Source organism: Drosophila busckii, chromosome 2R, assembly GCF_011750605.1.
Source record: "Drosophila busckii strain San Diego stock center, stock number 13000-0081.31 chromosome 2R, ASM1175060v1, whole genome shotgun sequence".
Taxonomy (NCBI): domain Eukaryota; kingdom Metazoa; phylum Arthropoda; class Insecta; order Diptera; family Drosophilidae; genus Drosophila; species Drosophila busckii.
The window spans coordinates 16,680,130-16,699,186 of NC_046605.1; the positions used below are offsets into that span (position 1 = coordinate 16,680,130).

The following is a 19,057-nucleotide window of genomic DNA, read 5'->3' on the forward strand; positions in this document are numbered from 1 at the left end:
GCTTTGCCTATGTCGGCGGCGCCTGCGTGGTGAACAAGCGTCTGGAGAAGGTGAACAGTGTGGCCATCATTGAGGACACTGGCGGCTTCAGCGGCATCATTGTTGCCGCCCATGAAGTGGGACATTTGTGAGTTCAAATCGGCATTGCAACTTTCCTCTTAGGCAAAAACAATTACAAAATGCAAAAAGTTTATTAATATCCGTTGCCAAGTGGCCACAAACTGGTCAGCAAACCAGTTGCTGTTTATTTTTTGCTGCATTTCCGTTTGACATCATTTGCAGTGCAATTAATCAATTAACATTTTGTGTGTGCAGATTGGGCGCCGTGCACGATGGCTCTCCACCACCCAGCTACTTGGGTGGACCGGGCGCACAGCGCTGCCGCTGGGAGGATGGCTACATAATGTCCGACTTGCGTCATACGGAACGCGGCTTCCGTTGGTCCGCCTGCACCGTTCAAAGTTTCCATCATTTTCTCAAGTAAGTTGTGCGCCAGCGCTCGGCCCAACAATTGTTTATTAACCTTTGTTTGTTTTTGTTTTTTAGCGGTGACACTGCCACCTGTTTGCACAATGCGCCACATGAGGACAGCGCCTTGGGCAGATCGCTGCCGGGCACGCTGCTGTCGCTGGATGCGCAGTGCCGACGCGACCGAGGCACCTACGCCTGCTTCAAGGACGAGCGCGTCTGCGCGCAGCTCTTCTGCTTCGATGCGCAGACAGGTTACTGCGTGGCCTACAGACCTGCCGCCGAAGGCTCAGCCTGCGGCAATGGCTACGTAAGCAGCTGCAAGCTATAGCCATAACTATATATTTTATATTATATATATATTCAATTCTTAGCACTGTCTGGATGGTCGCTGCACGCCACTGCCCTCAAATATTATACCCGACTATGGCAATAACTATCGCTTGGTCTACAAGTAAGTAAACGTTTTGAATAATTAAGCTTTAGTAGTTGATTGCGTAAGTTTTGATTTTTTGATTACTTAAGTAAAAAGTAAAAACACTTTAAACACCAACCACAAATTTTTAATATGCAAAACCTTTTACACTTCTACAACAACAACAAAAACAATTTCAAAAATCAAATATAACACATAAACACAAAAAAACAACAACAACAACATCACACAAACAACAGTAAAATCCACATGAAAACTGATGATGAAGATGCAGCAGCAGATGCGAATAATAATAGCAGTGAAGAAACTGAGTCCCAAGAAGAAGAAAGCGATAATATTGATGATGATGATGGTTTCAACACGAGTAGTGAAGAGCAAGAGGACAATAATATACAACAAAGCGCTGCACCTGTCGCTGCTGCTGCGGCTGCCACTGCTGCAGCAACAACAACCACAACGCCAACACCAAAAACTAAGACAACGACTAGCAAACCATTTGAATATTTGCGACGTTTATTTAGGCAGGACAGTGACGATAATTCGGCATTACACAACACTCAAATGCAATTTTTGCGAAATGGCGGCGTTGTAGTCAAAACACGCACAAGCAGCAGCGTCAGCAGCAGCAGCGGCAGCGGCAGCAGCAACACTCACACAACAACAACACCCAAAACAACAACACCCAAAACAACAACAACACAAACACCGAATATTTTACAATTCTATACACACGAGCTACGCAAACAAATTGAATACTATCTTCACTTGCTACAAACACAACAACAACAACAACATCAACAACAAAAGCCACAACAAAAAGATCATTTTGCTATACCCTTGGTACAAAAAGAAATTACAAATTATAGCGCCACCACCACAAGCAGCAGCAGCAGCACTAGTAGCGGCAACAACAATAGCAGTGAAGAAAGCAACAAGCGACAACAACAACAGCAGCAGCAGCAGCAGCTAGTTGATGAGGATAACGAGGCAAATGTCGGCATTGAGATCAATGAGGCCATTGAGCGACAAAAACGTAAGTTTCTCATACAACAACAAGAACAACCCAGACACTTGACAACACTGCAACAACAACAACTACAATTGGTTACACCAACAACCGCCTCAACAATAACAGCCAAGCCAACGCCATCGCCATCGCCAACAACCACAACAACAACAACAAGCAAATCGCTAACAACTTCATCCATATTCGATGCATACTTTAAAAAATTACAAGCACTGCATTTACCAACACTGGATGGCGCCGTTACAGCCACCACCACATCGGTGTCCGCCTCAGTAAGCTCCACAGCAAACAAATCGAGCAGCAAACAACAACAACAACAGCCGCCGCAGCAGCAGCAGCAACAACAGCAAAACTTTGATGGCAGCTCATTTCTAAAACGTACGCTAAATCGCAGTAGTATTAAAGCCAATAAGAATTTTAGTAGTAAATCTAGTAGCAATAGTCATAACTATAGTCAACAACAACAACAGCAACAGCAGCAAGATCCCCAACAACATCAACAACAACAACAGCAACAGTTGACATCGCCAGCATATGTGACAAATTACATTGGCGACAACACCAACAATTTGCCAACGGTGTTGGACAATGTCTCAAGCACAACAACAACAACATCAACAACAGCCATACAACAACAACAACAACAGTCAACAAGTGGCAAAAAACCCAAAATTAAAACACAAAAACTGATACGCCGCACACGAGTCATGTAAAGTTCAAAGAGGCAACAACAACCACCACAACAACAACAAGAACAACTCTGCTGCTTAAACAGTCCTTACTTTAACTAGTTACACAACACTGAAACAAACAGACACAATCACACAATTTGACACCTTGTAACCGAAACCGCAAACGCAAACGCAACCGCAACCGTTAACTGTACCCTTCCTCAAAATACAAAACCCGATCTGATTTCGTTACAAACTGATTTCGTGCGGTAAGAAACAAAGCAAACAAGCGTTTTCTTATAACTCATCCGTAGTCTAAAATAAAGCTTTGGCTTCTACTTAGTAAAGGATTTGCAACCCTTGCCCAATAAATATTTAGTGGTATTTTTGCTGCCTGCTATAACTATAGTACTTAATCGGTTGTTGCGTTAAATAGTTTATAAAAACAATAAATTCTTACCATGGTTTACCAATACGCATTCGTTATTGGCCATCCTAGCTGTAATATTCGACATTAACTTTAAGCATGTGCCGCATTTTTCATAGATATTTGAATCTTTTTATGAAAATAGTAGTAAATATTTTGGAAACATCGTAGTGCTTGCAAATGTAGCTCTTGAGCATGAACACGTACTATAAGTATTTTATTTTATAAATACATTCTTTATTTATTCACAGCATATCCCTTGCGTTTGCTAAAAGTTAAAAATGTTACCCATGTTTTGAAATTTGTCACGACTTATTGTTAGCCGTTACCATCAAGAAGTTATTATTTATCGGTTGTAGCTCATGCGCTATCTACATGAAACAATCCATCTGCTGCTATACCATTTAAACCATTTAATAATCGCTACAGTCTCTCGAAACCCGCATCGTACACATTCTGCAAACCAATCCAGCTACAACTATTGGCAATACATTCAGTCACACTTACACATACCCACACGCACACATATATAAACACGCACACACGCCCACACAAAACACCAGCTCAAAGAGATATCAACGTAGCTATTAAGGCATAAATTTGATCAACTTGTCTAATTGATAATAATTACATATATATTTCAACTGGCATGGCGTAAGATCAACTAAAATTATAACAGTTTATAAAGCAAATCAACAATACAAAATTTGGCTATTTGGAAACGCATGGAAATGGAACACTACTTAGCGTTTAAAGTTTAAACTGAGATTGGCACATACCACACACACACACACATACACGCAATAAAAACACAGAAAATGGCGGCGACAGCAAAAGAATTTTAATATTCCATTTATTTAGCAAACATTTGTCATTTTTGCACGCCTAACATTTTATAAATCTTTATGCCAATATTATTTAATAACTTTATTTCCTTTCTCTTGCTTTACACAGTGGTTAACTGGAAGCTGTTTCCGTTCTAGTGCAGCAAAGATCGTTTTGGAACGTTCTGGAATTGGCACGCGCGTAGTCGTCGGCTTGGTTGATTGCCATTGAAATTTGAACAAAATCTTTGCAGTTAAACAAATGTGTTTTTAGTTAGAATTTTTTATTATTATTACTATAAAAAAAAACTATTGATTTGTTTTTAGTTTTAGCCACAACTAATTTAAAATATGTTCTTGTTAAAAATTCATGCCCAACAAAATTATATACATATATTATGTAATTAATTTGTACAATTAATTTAAAACAAAATAACTTTGTATATAATATATGTATTTCTGTAAAAAGTTTATGCGCACTCATTTTGGCATTACTACTAACAAACAATTTTGATAATTTATTCCTAAATATTTCCATTTGTTTCATTGTGATAAAAGATAATTTGTATACTTACTAAAAATATTTATCCCTTCCACTTAGCAAATTTGCTCAAAAATATTTTAAATTTCTTTTATTCTCCTAGCCGCACTTTGCCTGCTTAAACTTTCATTTATCGTTGCATTGAAATTATTGTAAAAGTTTCAAAAAGTTGTGCATTGTTAATGCTATGCAGAAATTTTGAAAATTGCATTACCTTATCTTTTTAAGAATTACATAGTTTAATAAAACATACTGCCTAAGCTTAAGATATACATAGTTAACTGGAAATCCATATAATGTGAAACTGTACATTTATCACACGCATACACACCCACACAAACAAACAATTTTATTTTAAGAATATACTTTATAATAAATATCTTTATGAAAAGTAGTTATTTGATTTTTTAATGAAAATAAGTTGGGGGAGGAAATTGAATGTGTTAATATCAAAAACAAAAAGTTGGTATATCAAAAAAAAAATCAGCTTTAAAGCATTGAGTCTAATGCTTAGACGCTATCTAATCATTTTGGCAAAAACAACACAAGTTTTTTTTTATAAAATAAATCCAAACACCATTTATTCACTTTTAGTCATGCATACATAAGATATTAGAATTAAACACACCAAGGCAAGGCAAGCAGCTATTCATCCAATCCTTTACTTTTGTTTAACCTATGGCCCCCTTGTGGGCACCGGCAAATAACGGTTATATGAAACCAAATTTTTCACCAAAGCCCCAATAGATAGCATGCAGACCATTCCGGCAGGCATCATTTTGCCGGAACGATTCCAGCGTGCACCCATAAGTCCAGCTAAAAAGAGCGATGTGCCCAACTGCAGCATTGGACGTGGCGGATCTTGGGAGTTAAGATGAGCACCATAGGCTAGCAATGCGCCAAATGCAAGACCAGCTCCAAGTGAAGGTACCGACCCTGGTTAGATTACAACATAGATATGAAATTATGGCGACAAATATACGCAGTAAAATGTAACTTACCGGCTTTGGCATAGCCCATTATACCGCCAGCGCCAACTGTGGCGGCGTAAACATAACCGAACCAGTCAACAGACATGTTTATTTTCTGGAAATAATAATAACTCGGTATGAATTGTTTTTATATTTTTCTTTCGCCTTTCTCTTTATCGATGACAGTGTGTTGGTCCGCAAAGGCGGTTAAGCATTGCATGTCGATATTTTTCTTTTAGTTAATGTGCAACGGTCACACTATTTTATAGAATCAAGCGTGAGGGCGACGTACTGTAAAAGTGCACTTTTTTATATAGTTAAATACATACAAATTAACCTTTAATAATTGATTTGCAGCAGTTTAATATGAATTATAATATTGTGCCAATCAATTGCTTGCAGAACTTACTTTAAAATAAAGCAGTGCCTACGCATAAAGTTTGTGTAAAAAAGTGCCTGATCAAGAAAAAAATTGTACGTGCATAAAAAGCTGCGCATACATACACACACATAAACAGAAATAGTATTGCGAAAATTTTGTTGTAAGCGTAAAAAGATTGAAATACACTGTTAAAAGTAATCAGAACAGTGACTATTTGCGAATATGAGCGATTTTCAAGCCCAGCAGGCCAGTTTAAGTCAATCCCAAGCATTGGCAGCAGCCATACAGCGTGCCAAGCAGGTAAGAAGAAGACGAAAAAGAAGAGGCAGAAATAGCAAGCCACGGAGTCTGCTGCCGGGGCCCGAAAAATGCCGGGCTATACTAACATTTGTATTTGTTGTCGTGTGTTTGCATAGATTGCCGCAAAAATTCAACCCAACCAGCAGCAGCAACAAGGAGGCAGCGATAACGGTGCATCAAGCGGCGGTGGTGGTAACAACTTTAAGCGGCACAACGACGACGGCGACAGTGGTCCCGACTGCAAGCGCTCTTTTGGTAGTCCTGATTACGGCCAAAACAATTCAAATATGAGCAGTGGCAGCAACGGCGGTGGCAGCGGTGGAAACATGACACAAGCTATTGCCCAAGCGGCCGCTGTGGCAGCACGTTTAGCTGCTTGGCCAGCGTCCACCTGTGAGGAGCAAGTGCGCGTTCCCGAGAGTATCGTAAGCTCCTTTATGGGACGTAGTGGCAGCGACACGCTCAGTCATCTGGAGGTCGAGTCAGGCGCCAAGCTGGAGCTGATGCAGGATCAAGAGCGTGTCATAACACTGCGTGGTTCGCGTGAAAACTGTACCAAGGCGCGCGACATGCTTCAGCAAATGGTCACTCGTAATGGCGGCAATGTTAACTGTGAGGTGCTGCTGACAATCAATATGCCGCCACCCGGTCCAGGCGGCTATCCGCCGTATCAGGAAATTATGATACCCGGCGCCAAAGTAGGCTTGGTCATAGGCAAAGGCGGTGACACCATTAAGCAGCTACAAGAGAAGACTGGCGCTCGCATGATTATCATACAAGATGGACCCAACCAGGAGCTCATCAAACCGCTGCGTATTTCCGGCGTGCCACAAAAGGTGGAGCATGCGAAACAAATGGTGTTGGATCTGATTGCGCAGAAGGATGCTATGACACTGCAGCAGGCTCAGGGTGCTGGGGGTGGCCGCAGCGGAGGTGCTGGTGGCGGCGGCGGTGGCAACGATCAGGGCTTTAATAATTTTAACAACGGAAATGGCGGTGAAAGCGTTGAGGTGTTTGTGCCTAAAATTGCTGTGGGCGTGGTCATTGGCAAAGGCGGCGATATGATACGCAAAATTCAAACAGAATGCGGTTGCAAGCTGCAGTTCATCCAAGGCAAAAACGATGAAATGGGCGATCGTCGTTGCGTTATACAAGGCACACGGCAGCAGGTGGAGGATGCGAAACGCACAATAGACGGACTCATTGAGAATGTTATGGTGAGTTGGGCAACCGGCTTTGACATTAAATGACTTATAATTATTTAAAGTCTATGCGTCATTGAAAGTTAACTCATGTTGATAATTTGGTCCTCGCAGCAACGCAACGGTATGAATCGTAATGGGAATGGCGGCGGAGGAGGTGGTGGCAGCCAGGGCGGCAATGATTCCAACAATTCCAACTATGGCTATGGCTATGGTGTGAATCATGCGCAAGGTGGACGCGAGGAGATTACATTCCTAGTGCCTGCTTCCAAGTGTGGCGTAAGTCTGCTACAAAAAATGCTTTCAATTTGCTCTTGTTATAGCTAATTTCACTTGCAGATTGTTATTGGACGCGGCGGCGAGACAATTAAGCTCATCAATCAGCAATCTGGCGCACATACAGAAATGGATCGCAATGCCAGCAATCCGCCCAATGAGAAGTTGTTCAAGTCCAAGGGCACCACCGATCAGGTGGAGTCAGCGCGTCAAATGATCTCTGAGAAAATTAATATGGAGCTAACCGTTATATCACGTAAGCCGATTAGCGGCGGTGGTGGAGGTGGCGGCGGCGGCTCTGGCGGTGGTGGTGGTGGGGGCTCCAGCAATCCCCATCACAATCAGCAGCAAGGCGGCTATGGTGGCAATCAAATGCAAGGCGCCGATCCCAATGCAGCTGCTGCGGCCGCTTATCAACAGCAACAACAGCAGCCATGGGGTGCATATGGACAGCAAGGTGGCTGGGATCCAGCTACAGCACAGCAGCAGCAACAAATGGCCATGGCGGCGGGTCAAGCGCAAGCGGGCGGCGCTGCAAACACTGGCGATTACTCTGCACAGTGGATTGAGTACTACAAGTGAGTATAAAACTTTTCAAAGGCAATAGTTTTGTCATTGTGCAAACTTTTGTGTGGCTTTTATAGACAAATTGGCTGCCATCGCGAGGCTGACATGATTGAGCAGCAGATGAAGGCAAAGCAGGCAGCAGGCGCCTCTGGTCAGGCAGCGCAGCAACCGCAGCAGCAGCAAGCGCAACAAGCTGGAGCTGCTGACTTCAGTGCACAGTGGGCCGAATACTATCGCAGCGTGGGCAAAGTCGAGGAAGCTGAAGCTATAGAGAAATCGCTGAAGAACAAAGTGAGTGGCTGCTTGATTTGGAGTGTAAAAAACTTTGTTTCAACCCTTCCCATTACAATAATAGCAAAATGGAGCTGGTGCTGGTGTCAACAGCAGTGCGCCCAATGCGGCACAAGCTGGCCCTAACGCTAGCCAGCCCAATGCAGCAGCTGCCGCGGCTTACGCTCAAGGTATGACTCCTAGCCAATATGCACAATATTCACAGTATTATGCTGCAGCGGCTGCTGCGGGTCATCAGCCGGGTGCGCCACAGCCTCAGGGCGCAGCTGGAGCAGCTGGTGGTGCGGGCGGCCCACCGGCTGGCTATCCCGGTGGCTATCCGGGCAGCGGCTATGGCTATGGTCCGGGCGGACCAGGAGGTGCTCCGGGCCAACAGCAGCAAGCACAAAAGGGTCACAAGAGCGACAAGCATTGACGGAGAGAGAGAAGACGGAGATTATGAAGCGGGTGCCTTGCAGTGGTGAGTAGCACATTATGCCACGCCTATTTGCCTATTTTTCGATTACCTTTTGCGTTCTTCGCCTGCCTCTCTCACCCATATGCATACACCATATACATATATAATTTTGACCTGAACCGATATTTGAAACAAAATAATTATTTGTATTATGTATTACTATTATGGATGATAATGCTCTCTTAAACTATCTATGTACTCGTACACGTATATGTATGTATCTTAATAATATTATGACCTAACGATATCTTGTTTACCATACCATAAAACTCTTTGCAGTGAATCTATTGTTCTACTATCCCTACATACTATGTCTTTTATCCCTACATAAAATTAGCAAACTCAATATATAACAAAAGTCTAATTGAAATCGCCAGCCGACGGATGAGTAATGAGCAACAGCAACCACAAGAACAAGAACACCCAACAGCAAGCTATGCCACATCAACAGTCAATGAGTCAATCAAACAATCAATCAATCATTCAAGACAGTGCAGCGCCGCAGCTTGATGAGGCAACTGCGCATTGCAACAATGTAAATTAATTATACATACTACTTTTATTCTATTAATTTATAATGCCAATTATATTGGGGTATATAATTACGTTCTTTTTTAACAAAAAACAAAAACCAAGCAACTTATTTTTAATTTTTTTCTGCTAGCGCTAAGTAACTTTTAAAACATATAAAATGAATGCGATTGCTACAAATATTGAAAGCACAGTCACACACTTGCATACTTAGATTTCTTTGCAGTACACACACATATATACATATCTATATATATATATGTATATATATACAACTCTTGTCATGGCCTCAACAATGATTGGTGTGTATGTGTAAAGAAAATATATATTGACAGGATATGACCTTTTGATACCACAACTTGATACAAAAACCTTGCGCTCTAATACATATAATATATATCTATCTATATAATAATACTACGATCAATATATCCAACTGATCTGGTAAGAATTTAATCATAATGCTGAACACTTGAATTGTAATATTGAATAACAGGCGTTTGTTGCGGTTAATGTTATTACTCGTTTCTTTCTTATTTGTTCACAAACTATTTGTTCAACATTATTTATTTTTGCACATTTCAGTTTAGGCTAAGACATAATTTTGTTTTCAGAACTGCTCTCTAAAGCTTCCAGCTGGACAAGCTTCTTTATGTTTACATACTTTAAATATTTTTTTGTTTCATTATTTCTGTTCATCTACTCGTTTGGTAAGATGTTAGCTTATAAGTTGTGGTATGCAAAACAATCTATGTATATGTAGAAACTAGCTCAATTACGAATCTACTGTGTGTATTGTATATATCAACACATATATATACAATTAAATATTGTAAATGATGATGTATTTTCAGAGGCCGCTCAGTAAGAACCAGGCGCACTGCAACTCTCTAGAACTAAAAACTTGATGAATGAATAATACATTAAAAATCTATCGAACAAAATATTTAAACATACATGCAACAATATTTCCATAAAGTTTGTAAAACGCGTGCAACTTGGTAAGATTTTTTGTTATGAGCCAATCCAATTTGAAATGAAATTTTAAACCACATATATGCTATAAACCATTTAATGTAGGTCTTCAATTATATAAAAAAAAAAAAAAAAAAAAGAAACAACAACAACAAAACTATATTACCAACCATTTATATGCAATAAAATAGTCCATAAGTTTTATGTCTCCATTTATGATGAATATTAATAATGTTGCAACAGCTAAAAATGATGTGCATCCTCAGTAATGAATATATTTGTATAATTGAAAGTGGGCGCGCCGCAAGAATTAATTAACTCTTTCGCAGCTGCCGACAAAACCTTGAATAAACACATAATAATAACAATAATAACTATCATAATATATATCTATATATAATATGCGTTCACACACACATCGCACACACACAAATATATACACACACACGCAGTCACACTTTGTGTGTGTGTGTGTGTGAACTATGCGTTTCTATTTCAAATTTTGCATTTACTTTAACAATATTATTCCAATCTTATTTGCCATATATGAAAATCGTTTCTGAGCGTATTTTCAGCGCAGCTGAGTGAATAAGAGTTGGTCTGGGATCTGGGGCTCATGGGACGAGCTTTTGGTTTTCTGTTCAGTCTTTGGGTACGTAGCAGGTCTATATGATAATGCCTTCATACATATATTGATATACTATATATACTGATGATAATATACATATTATAAAAATGCCTTAACTTTTCACATATCTTGCTGATATTATTTATAAACTATAATTTTGTACAACTGTGACATGCATATTTCTCTATATATTTCCAATAGCCAACAACAACGATTTTCCACGCTGTACTGTATATCCAGCAAGCCCATTCAAAGTGTCCAAAAAGCAAATATTTTATTATATTACAATAACTATTCGTAAACTCGTTTATATATTTTATTGTATACCAATGTATATTGATCATCAAGGTATCATTTGTTTGCGATATATTGCGGTTTATATTGTCTTCCAATGAAAGTCTCTTAATAATATATGTATATACAATTATTTTATATGTTATAATATATAATACTTCTAATGTTTATACTACAGCTACAAGCAAAGAAGACAAACCACATAAAATACGAGTTACAAGTTAGTCGTTGTCGTTAAGGTTTACCAATGTTTTACACTTCGATTTCGGTTGAGTTTTTATATGTTACATGCTATAGGGAACCGGGAAGTCGTTTATTTCTTCAATTTACAGCTGACAAGGATCATATGTTAATGCCAGCAGTTCCGATTTGGAGGTGAGTATAAACGACACCAATTATACCAATAGTCTGTTAATAATTGTAGAGCCTATTGGAATCTATTTGCGTTAAATTTGTAGATCAATATTAAGCCGTTTATTTCGCAATCAAATGATATTTTTGAAATTGATCTATATATGTATATGTATCTTTATATTTGATTTAAATTACATGCTTTAATCTATTTCCAGGGCCAATTGAGTAATCATATTAATAATCATTTGATATTCCATTCGATCCATTATTCAGATACTATATATATATACTATATATTTGATTTTTATTGCTTGCAATTTCTTTCTTCCAATGCTCGTAACATATAAATTTAAAATATTTTAACACCTGTATGTTACAGCCTTTATCCATGTGGTATATATCATTTAAATTTAATTCTTCAAATATCAATTTAAAATTAATGCAAATTTACTAAAATAACCGAATTTTCAATAAACTTTCAACTGAAAACTAGAACATGGCTATTTTACTTAGGGCAATTATTTAACATTTTTACTTACCATAATTTCAACCCTATTACGAATGTAAGTAATAATTTATGTATGTAATCATGCTTATTGTTAGAGAAATCCATTAAAACAACGAATTGAATTTATTTTTCGCGATTTATTTATTTTATTCCATATACATTCATCATCCGTATCTATTTTGCTTAGCGAAACAATTAAAGAAAACAAAATATCGCTTTCACGAATGTAGGTTAGGTTTTGTTCTATAGAGAAAGTTGTGTTTACTAAATTCTATCGAATTGTACGATATTCAATACACATGTAAATGTAAACTCTTGTGTTCTACTTTGCGATGCACCATCAAGTATAATATTGTAATTGTTTGTATTATTTATTTGGGACTTTGGTTCCTACATCAAGAAAACGTACATTGAGATGTGTTGGTTGAGATTAAGTTTATAATTCAAGAAGATTCCGTACGGGAAGTACTCTTGTTTTATTTAAAATTTACATACATCTATTTTGTTTTGCTTGTATATATATTGTATACGTACATTTATATATTCAACTTGCAGTGTTTTTATTTGTTTATTTGTGTTCATATGTTTATTTTCATGTACGACAACTGTGTGTAAATCTGTCACGCTACTTGAGAAACCTGCTGTAGTTTTTCTGTCTTCCATCTAATAAAATAAAAAGGCCAAGCACTTGAGCTACATTAACGTGACCAAAACTTTTTTTTGGAAGTATGGAGTAAATATTATTTTTGCTGAACAGAAAAGCAAAAAAAAATTCCACATAATTCTAAGCCTCTTCATTACTTTTGATGAAGACTAAAAACAAAATTAAATATATACAATATATATTTCAATAAAAACTTATAGTGTGCATTGCAATCATTTGCAATTTTATGCAACACATTTCAATTCGATTTAATTCAATTCTGGCATTTAAGAAATAAAATTCGTATGCCTATAACGTTTCCAACTGCTTAAATATTTTTTGTGTTTCTTACAGCCGAAATATGTGTGTGTGTGTGTCATCAATATCGATATTTAAATTTGAAATTCTTTAGTGGATTTCCATGCTTTAATTTTGTACTGTTGCCATTGAGTGAAATTAAATTTTCTTTTTTTTTATTTATCCGCATTACTTAATATAAAATACATAATTTTGAACGCCAAATTAACCAGCACTACATTCAAATGTAATTTAACTGTGTGTTCTGCTCATGCTCGCTATTTGCTTTTATATATTTTTACACGTTTGTTTTTTTGTTTATTGTTTGCTTTGCTTACACACTTTTTGTAGAGCTGTCTGAGAACGCATATATATTCATAAAAAATGAATTCCAAAATGTTTAAAAATACAGTTACAAAATAGAAATAGGAATTAAGGTAAAGGTTCAAAGTTGACAGTTTTACGCTTATACGAAAACTAGCGGGATGTTTTGTTTGTTTTATGCTTGTTGCGACAACAGCTCCCAAAAAGCGTGGCAACCTCTTGCGACCGCCTGTCTGCCTTTCCGTTTGTTGTAAATCAGTTGTTGTGTGTTTTAGTGTTTGGTTCAAGTTTGCTTGCCGGCCCATCCCCAGGCATTAAGGCCTCCCTCTTTGTGTCATTTTATGTGGCAATTAACTAAAAATCGAACATTAAATTATTATGAAATCAATAAAAATAAAAAATTAATGCATGTTGCACTTACCGCTTTAACTGTGGCCTTAATAAAATACTTTTTATCTGTTAGATCAAAATCGGGGTATTTAGCGTAAACTTGTTTGCACACTGTTTTCATGGTAATCTCTTCGAGATTTGCCTTATCCAAAATTTCTTTGACATAAGAACGTATTTGTTCGTCCTGTAAATTCAGTAAAAATTACTAAACAATCTTAAGGACAAGCTTAAGTGTAACCTACCGTTGGGAATGCCGCTTTGCCTTTTTTGGTCAGTGGCTCATCCTCATCGGATTCATCTTTGTCAACATCATCCTCCTCCTCCTCGGAACTTTCCTTCTTTGATTTTTTCGGTCGGCCAGGTGCTATAAATTGTGTAGAGTTGTAGTAAAAGTTTATAAAACGTAGTTTTGCAATTAGTTACCCTTGCTAGCTGGTTTTGACTTATTGTTAGTTTTGCTATTTTTCGCAGGCGTTGTGGGTTTCTTACTCTTCTTAGGAGGCTCATCCTGTGTGATAAATTACATTGTATTGATATAAATATTGTTTAAAACGATGCACTTACATCGCTGGCTTCAGTGCCGAATTCCGACAATTCTTCCTCTTCTTCATCCTCCGAAACTTCTTCCTCTTCGCTTTCAGAATCCTTGCGCTTTCGCGCAGAAGCCGCACGACCACGTCCTCGTCTGCCTGGAGTTGCAGGAGCAGATCGACCACGTTTACCTGCAGAACCGCGTTTGCGCTTGGGCACCTGTTAAGCAAAAGTTTGTACAATATAAGTAATCAACCGTCCTAGCATTAACTTACATCACTATCCGCATCAGAAATTTCTGATTCCTCTTCATCCTCGGAATCTGAATTTCTTCGGCGACTCTTGCGCACAGGACGACCACGATTGGCTCGCGCTGCAGCCTTGCGTCCTGCATTACGACCACCATCGGAATCCGAATTTCCGGAAGGATTATACTACAAGGTAAAATTATTAAGTGAGAGCTCAAAATATCGGTGCGTTTACAATCTTACATCTGATCCAGACTCGGAGTCATCGTTGCGTCTTCTCTTAGCCACTTGAACCTTGTGTTCGCTCTCTTCCGAGCTGGAGAAATCAACATAGGCTGACATTTCTAAAATTCACATAAGATATGGTAAATATATAATTGGCCGACTTAAAGCTATACGTACTTTTGCCTGCTGTGGCACGCTTGGGGCGTCCACTGGAATTGCGAGCTGATCCTCTGCCTCCGCTTGGCTTGCTGTTCTTGCGCTTTTTGTCCTCCTCACTAAAAGCTTCTTCCTCCTCTTCGGATGCTTCATCCTCATCCATTTCTTCCTCATCGGGTTCCGCGCACAACGATTCATCGGGCTCCATTAAGAATTTCATCACTCGTGACAAGATCTCGTCCTTGCTACCCTTACGATCCAGTGTTAAAATTTCGCAAATATTGCGCAGACCCTTGTTATCCAACTTTTTGATGGCATCAAATTTCTTTTTATATTCTGCCGAGTCTTTTGCGAACTCAAAGCCTGCAAAGGAGCGCAGATTTTTCTTCACCACGTTGTTCTTGCCTTGGGCACCAAAGCAGATCTGTATGGCATAGAATAAATTAAACAGTTTCCTCAAAAAATTTATTATAAAAGAAACTTACAGCATGCAGAGGCTGAAGTCCATCGACTCGCGTCTTGTTAATATTCTCATTAATGCGATCGATCTCGGCGAGAGCGACTACATTCTCATCGTCCTCGGCAACCTCGTTGTTCTCGTCAAGCCCGTCGCCTTCATCGCCATCGTCGTCATCACCCTCTTTGTCCTCTGACTTATCCAATTTGCCATTCTTTGCCTTGGTCTCCGTCTTCTTAGCGGACGCGCCAGCCTTTGCCTTGGCCCCATCTGTTGTATCATTTTTGTTTTCTGCTGTGGTTGACTTTTTCTCCTTGTCGCCGGCATCGCTTTTCGTTTCATCCGCGTCATCACCCTCATCATCTTCATCATCCTGATCCTCCTCTAAGTCATCTTCATCCTCATCCTGACTTTTATTTTCCCCATTATTACTGCTGTTGGCTGCTTTCTTTGTCGTAGGCGACGCTGACGACTCTGTGTCAGCCTCTTTTTCGTCTGCAAAATTAAACGTTAAATTATTATAAAATAATTAAATGTAAAAAAAAATATAATATATTTGTTGTTAAAAATTGTCTTCAAGCTTGGGAAGTTCAATGCGAGATGTTTGGGAGCAAGGAACCATGAAATTGAAGCATTAATCTACCTAAGCATTAACTACACAAAACCATATTGGTCAGGGTTTTGTATGAACAATAGCCAAGGAGAAATTGAAATAACATAAAAAGCCTATAGATTTGAAACTTTAGTTTAGTGACAACTGGGAATCGAACCATGAGCAACAGTCAGTTGGAGAGTGTGCCATTGGACGCATGCTCTAGCCGACAGCACCACCGAAGTAGCAGCAACAACAATCTCCGAGCGACTCAAATGAATAAACGAACGAGCCGAACAGATATTGTGAAACGCGCGCAAATTTCATTTCATGATTTTTGTTTTTCTCGCTCTTTCTTCACTCATACACACACAAATATTTGCTCTTGTTTTTGAATATGCGTGCGTTTGTTGCTTTTATTTACCTGCATCCGATGCTGCGTCTCCAACAGCCTTTTTATCAGCAACATCTACGTCATCACTTGTGGTAGGCGAAGCTCCATCCCCTTTCTCCTTTTCGGCCTTGACGGGCTCAGCATCGGCTGCAGGCTGTTCCGCTGCATTTTCTAGCGCCTTCGACTCGTTTAGCTTATCGGCGGCATTTTCTTTGGTGGCTGTCTCGGCCTCTGGCGCGGCACTGGCATCCGTATCCTATTGAAAATCAAAGCAAAAACATAAACACTTTCCAATTAGCACTACACAAATTTTTGGCGGTTTTTAAAACTTAAGCACTACCATTAGACTTTATGCGTTTCGGATTTTTCTTCCTTTAAGGCACCACCACACAAGTTTTCTTTTGGGCCTGCGTTTGTGTATGCGTGTCTATGTCTATGGGGGCAAAGCACAGGTTGTCTCACTCGCACACATCGAAAACAACATGAAAACGCAACGACGCCATGTTTATACACATAAACGAGCGACTTATCGAAAGCAATATTTGTTGCGCATGTTTTGCATGTGAAACACCTTTGCACACCTTATTTTTTCTATGCGCGATTATAGCAGACACTATGACCTTTGTTTTAAAACCATTAACTTTAATTTACATACCATATTTTCAATGGTTTTATCTTTTTTTTCATCAGCCGACATGATGGGTTGTTGTATCAAAATATCGATATATCGACAAGCATTATTATGAGCAATAAGAATGCTTTGTACAGATATCTTATTGTATATCGATTCTTCTTATTGGTCAAGAATTTAAATTTTACTAGATATTAACAGTTGTGAAAAGCTTTTTATTTTTAATTTTAGCCTTCAGCAAAGTTTATATAAACATTTTCGGTATATAGCTATTTTAACCGCATTCAGTGTTAGCAGTTTTTAAAATATAAAAAAAAATTAAATATATAATGCGTTGCTTGTTGTTTTACAAGCATAACAGAAAAATTGACTACAAATTGAAGATAAAAAATGGTGTGCCGATATTTATTCTTATAGAAAATACATGTTTTTCCTCTGCAAATGATAAAATTAATATATTATGACTTTTTTTTTTGAATTTGCTGATTAGTGTATTTTGTACTCGAAAACTAGCGCAAACTTATGAAAGAAGAATCGTCTATTTTACTTTTCATCTATAATCGATTCTTATCGATAAGCGTGACAGATGCTAAAATGTTGTTTGTCCCTCACTAGAACTATTACATTTACGCGCGTTATATTCGTTGAACAAAAACAACAAAGATATTGTATCAATTACCATTAAATACAAGCGGTTATTATGGGAATTTTAGGACTTTCAAAGCTAATTGCAGATTTAGCCCCACAGGCAATACGCGAGAATGAACTCAAAAACTTTTTCGGTGCGCAATAAAATCGAAGACCGGCTATTCACTTTATTTATTTAACGTTACCCATTACTTTCAGGTCGCAAAGTTGCAATTGATGCCAGCATGTGTCTGTATCAGTTTCTGATAGCGGTTCGTTCGGAGGGAGCACAACTTGCCACGGTTAATGGAGATCCAACCTCACATTTGATGGGCATGTTCTACCGCACTATTCGCTTGCTCGACAATGGAATAAAGCCTGTCTACGTTTTCGATGGTGCACCACCAGATCTTAAGTCCGGAGAGCTGGCGAAGCGCGCAGAGCGCCGAGAGGAGGCAGAGAAACAACTGAAAGCAGCTACCGAAGCTGGCGATCAAACGGAGATGGACAAATTCAATCGTCGGCTGGTGCGTGTTACTAAAGAACACGCAAAGGAAGCCAGGGATCTGCTCAAGCTGATGGGCGTGCCATATGTAGAGTCTCCATGCGAAGCAGAGGCGCAGTGCGCAGCGTTAGTTAAAGCTGGGAAAGTATATGCAACGGCCACAGAGGATATGGATGCGTTAACTTTTGGCTCCACTAAGCTGCTTCGTTACTTAACCTACAGCGAGGCACGTAAAATGCCCGTTAGGGAGTTTAGCTACGACAAGGTGCTGCAAGGCCTGGAGCTCACCAGTACTGAGTTTATAGATCTCTGCATACTAATGGGTTGCGATTATTGTGAGAGCATTAAAGGTGTGGGACCCAAGCGAGCCATTGAGCTGATCAAAAGCTATAGAGATATTGAAACCATATTGGAGAACATAGATACGAGCAAGTATACGGTGCCGGAGAACTGGAATTACAAACGCGCCCGTGAACTATTCATTGAGCCAGTTGTGGCCGATGCCAGCGCCATTGATTTGAAGTGGGAGGCACCCGATGAGGAGGGTCTGGTGCAGTTTCTCTGCGGCGATCGCCAGTTTAACGAGGAGCGCGTACGCAATGGTGCCAAGAAACTACTAAAGTCCAAGCAGGCACAGACGCAAGTGCGCCTCGATAGCTTCTTTAAAACATTGCCTAGCACGCCCAATGCCAATGCGGCCAATGCCAAACGCAAGGCTGAAGAGGCCAAAAAGAGCGCTAACAATAAGAAGGCCAAAGTTAGTGGCGGCGGTGGTCGTGGCAGGCGGCCCAAGTAAGTAAACTAAATTGGTCTAAAAAATTACAAGTTTCTTTAATTTAAGGACAAAATCTAATAACTAGCATTTTTAAGCTTAACATCTACAATAATTGAATTTGAATTACAACTA

The 19,057-nt window shown here is 39.1% G+C and overlaps 5 protein-coding genes across 14 annotated transcripts in view; 3 read left to right on the forward strand and 2 right to left on the reverse strand.

The window, feature by feature from the left end:
* Positions 1-4,252, forward strand: part of LOC108596720 (A disintegrin and metalloproteinase with thrombospondin motifs 18) — a 49,741-nt gene extending 45,489 nt beyond the window's left edge. For 2 of the 7 annotated variants that reach the window (XM_017982759.2, XM_017982758.2), the window contains exons 10-15: positions 1-127; positions 316-480; positions 547-778; positions 843-922; positions 1,144-1,937; positions 3,984-4,252. In XM_017982759.2, the coding sequence (XP_017838248.1) occupies positions 1-127; positions 316-480; positions 547-778; positions 843-922; positions 1,144-1,937; positions 3,984-4,012 (1,427 nt within the window). In that variant the 3' untranslated portion in view covers positions 4,013-4,252. Of the gene's footprint in view, positions 128-315; positions 481-546; positions 779-842; positions 923-1,143; positions 2,678-3,983 lie in introns of those variants that run through there. The other 5 variants (XM_017982754.2, XM_017982753.2, XM_017982757.2 and 2 more) reach the window with 3 other exon arrangements.
* Positions 4,253-4,951: 699 nt separating this feature from the next.
* Positions 4,952-5,539, reverse strand: LOC108595226 (transmembrane protein 14 homolog). The gene is made up of 2 exons (XM_017980421.2): positions 5,396-5,539; positions 4,952-5,330 (listed from the first exon to the last, which is right to left on the reverse strand). The coding sequence occupies exons 1-2, from the start codon at positions 5,469-5,471 to the stop codon at positions 5,071-5,073; spliced, it is 336 nt and encodes a 111-aa protein (XP_017835910.1). The 5' UTR covers positions 5,472-5,539; the 3' UTR covers positions 4,952-5,070.
* A 195-nt stretch (positions 5,540-5,734) lies between these two features.
* Positions 5,735-10,726, forward strand: LOC108597361 (far upstream element-binding protein 2). Of its 3 annotated transcripts, XM_017983886.2 has the most exons (8): positions 5,735-6,047; positions 6,164-7,264; positions 7,364-7,528; positions 7,589-8,103; positions 8,170-8,383; positions 8,448-8,553; positions 8,602-8,843; positions 9,120-10,726. In XM_017983886.2, exons 1-7 carry the CDS (start codon positions 5,970-5,972, stop codon positions 8,796-8,798), a joined length of 2,376 nt encoding a protein of 791 aa, XP_017839375.1. In that variant the 5' UTR covers positions 5,735-5,969; the 3' UTR covers positions 8,799-8,843; positions 9,120-10,726. The 3 variants fall into 3 exon arrangements, with proteins under 3 accessions (XP_017839375.1, XP_017839373.1, XP_017839374.1); XM_017983884.2 differs by having other exon boundaries at positions 5,736-6,047; positions 8,448-8,843; XM_017983885.2 differs by having other exon boundaries at positions 5,970-6,047; positions 8,448-8,843; positions 9,178-10,726.
* Positions 10,727-13,227: 2,501 nt separating this feature from the next.
* On the reverse strand, positions 13,228-17,116 carry LOC108595031 (protein DEK). 2 transcript variants are annotated; one of them, XM_017980170.1, is made up of 11 exons: positions 17,043-17,116; positions 16,418-16,643; positions 15,430-15,896; positions 14,966-15,368; positions 14,807-14,907; positions 14,591-14,749; positions 14,349-14,534; positions 14,208-14,292; positions 14,027-14,148; positions 13,816-13,968; positions 13,228-13,748 (listed from the first exon to the last, which is right to left on the reverse strand). In XM_017980170.1, exons 1-11 carry the CDS (start codon positions 17,082-17,084, stop codon positions 13,734-13,736), a joined length of 1,959 nt encoding a protein of 652 aa, XP_017835659.1. In that variant the 5' UTR covers positions 17,085-17,116; the 3' UTR covers positions 13,228-13,733. The 2 variants fall into 2 exon arrangements, with proteins under 2 accessions (XP_017835659.1, XP_017835660.1); XM_017980171.1 differs by lacking the exon at positions 17,043-17,116 and adding an exon at positions 16,728-16,833.
* Positions 17,117-17,636: 520 nt separating this feature from the next.
* On the forward strand, positions 17,637-18,981 carry LOC108597488 (flap endonuclease 1). The gene is made up of 2 exons (XM_017984065.1): positions 17,637-17,800; positions 17,865-18,981. The coding sequence occupies exons 1-2, from the start codon at positions 17,719-17,721 to the stop codon at positions 18,944-18,946; spliced, it is 1,164 nt and encodes a 387-aa protein (XP_017839554.1). The 5' UTR covers positions 17,637-17,718; the 3' UTR covers positions 18,947-18,981.
* The last annotated feature ends 76 nt before the right edge of the window (positions 18,982-19,057 follow it).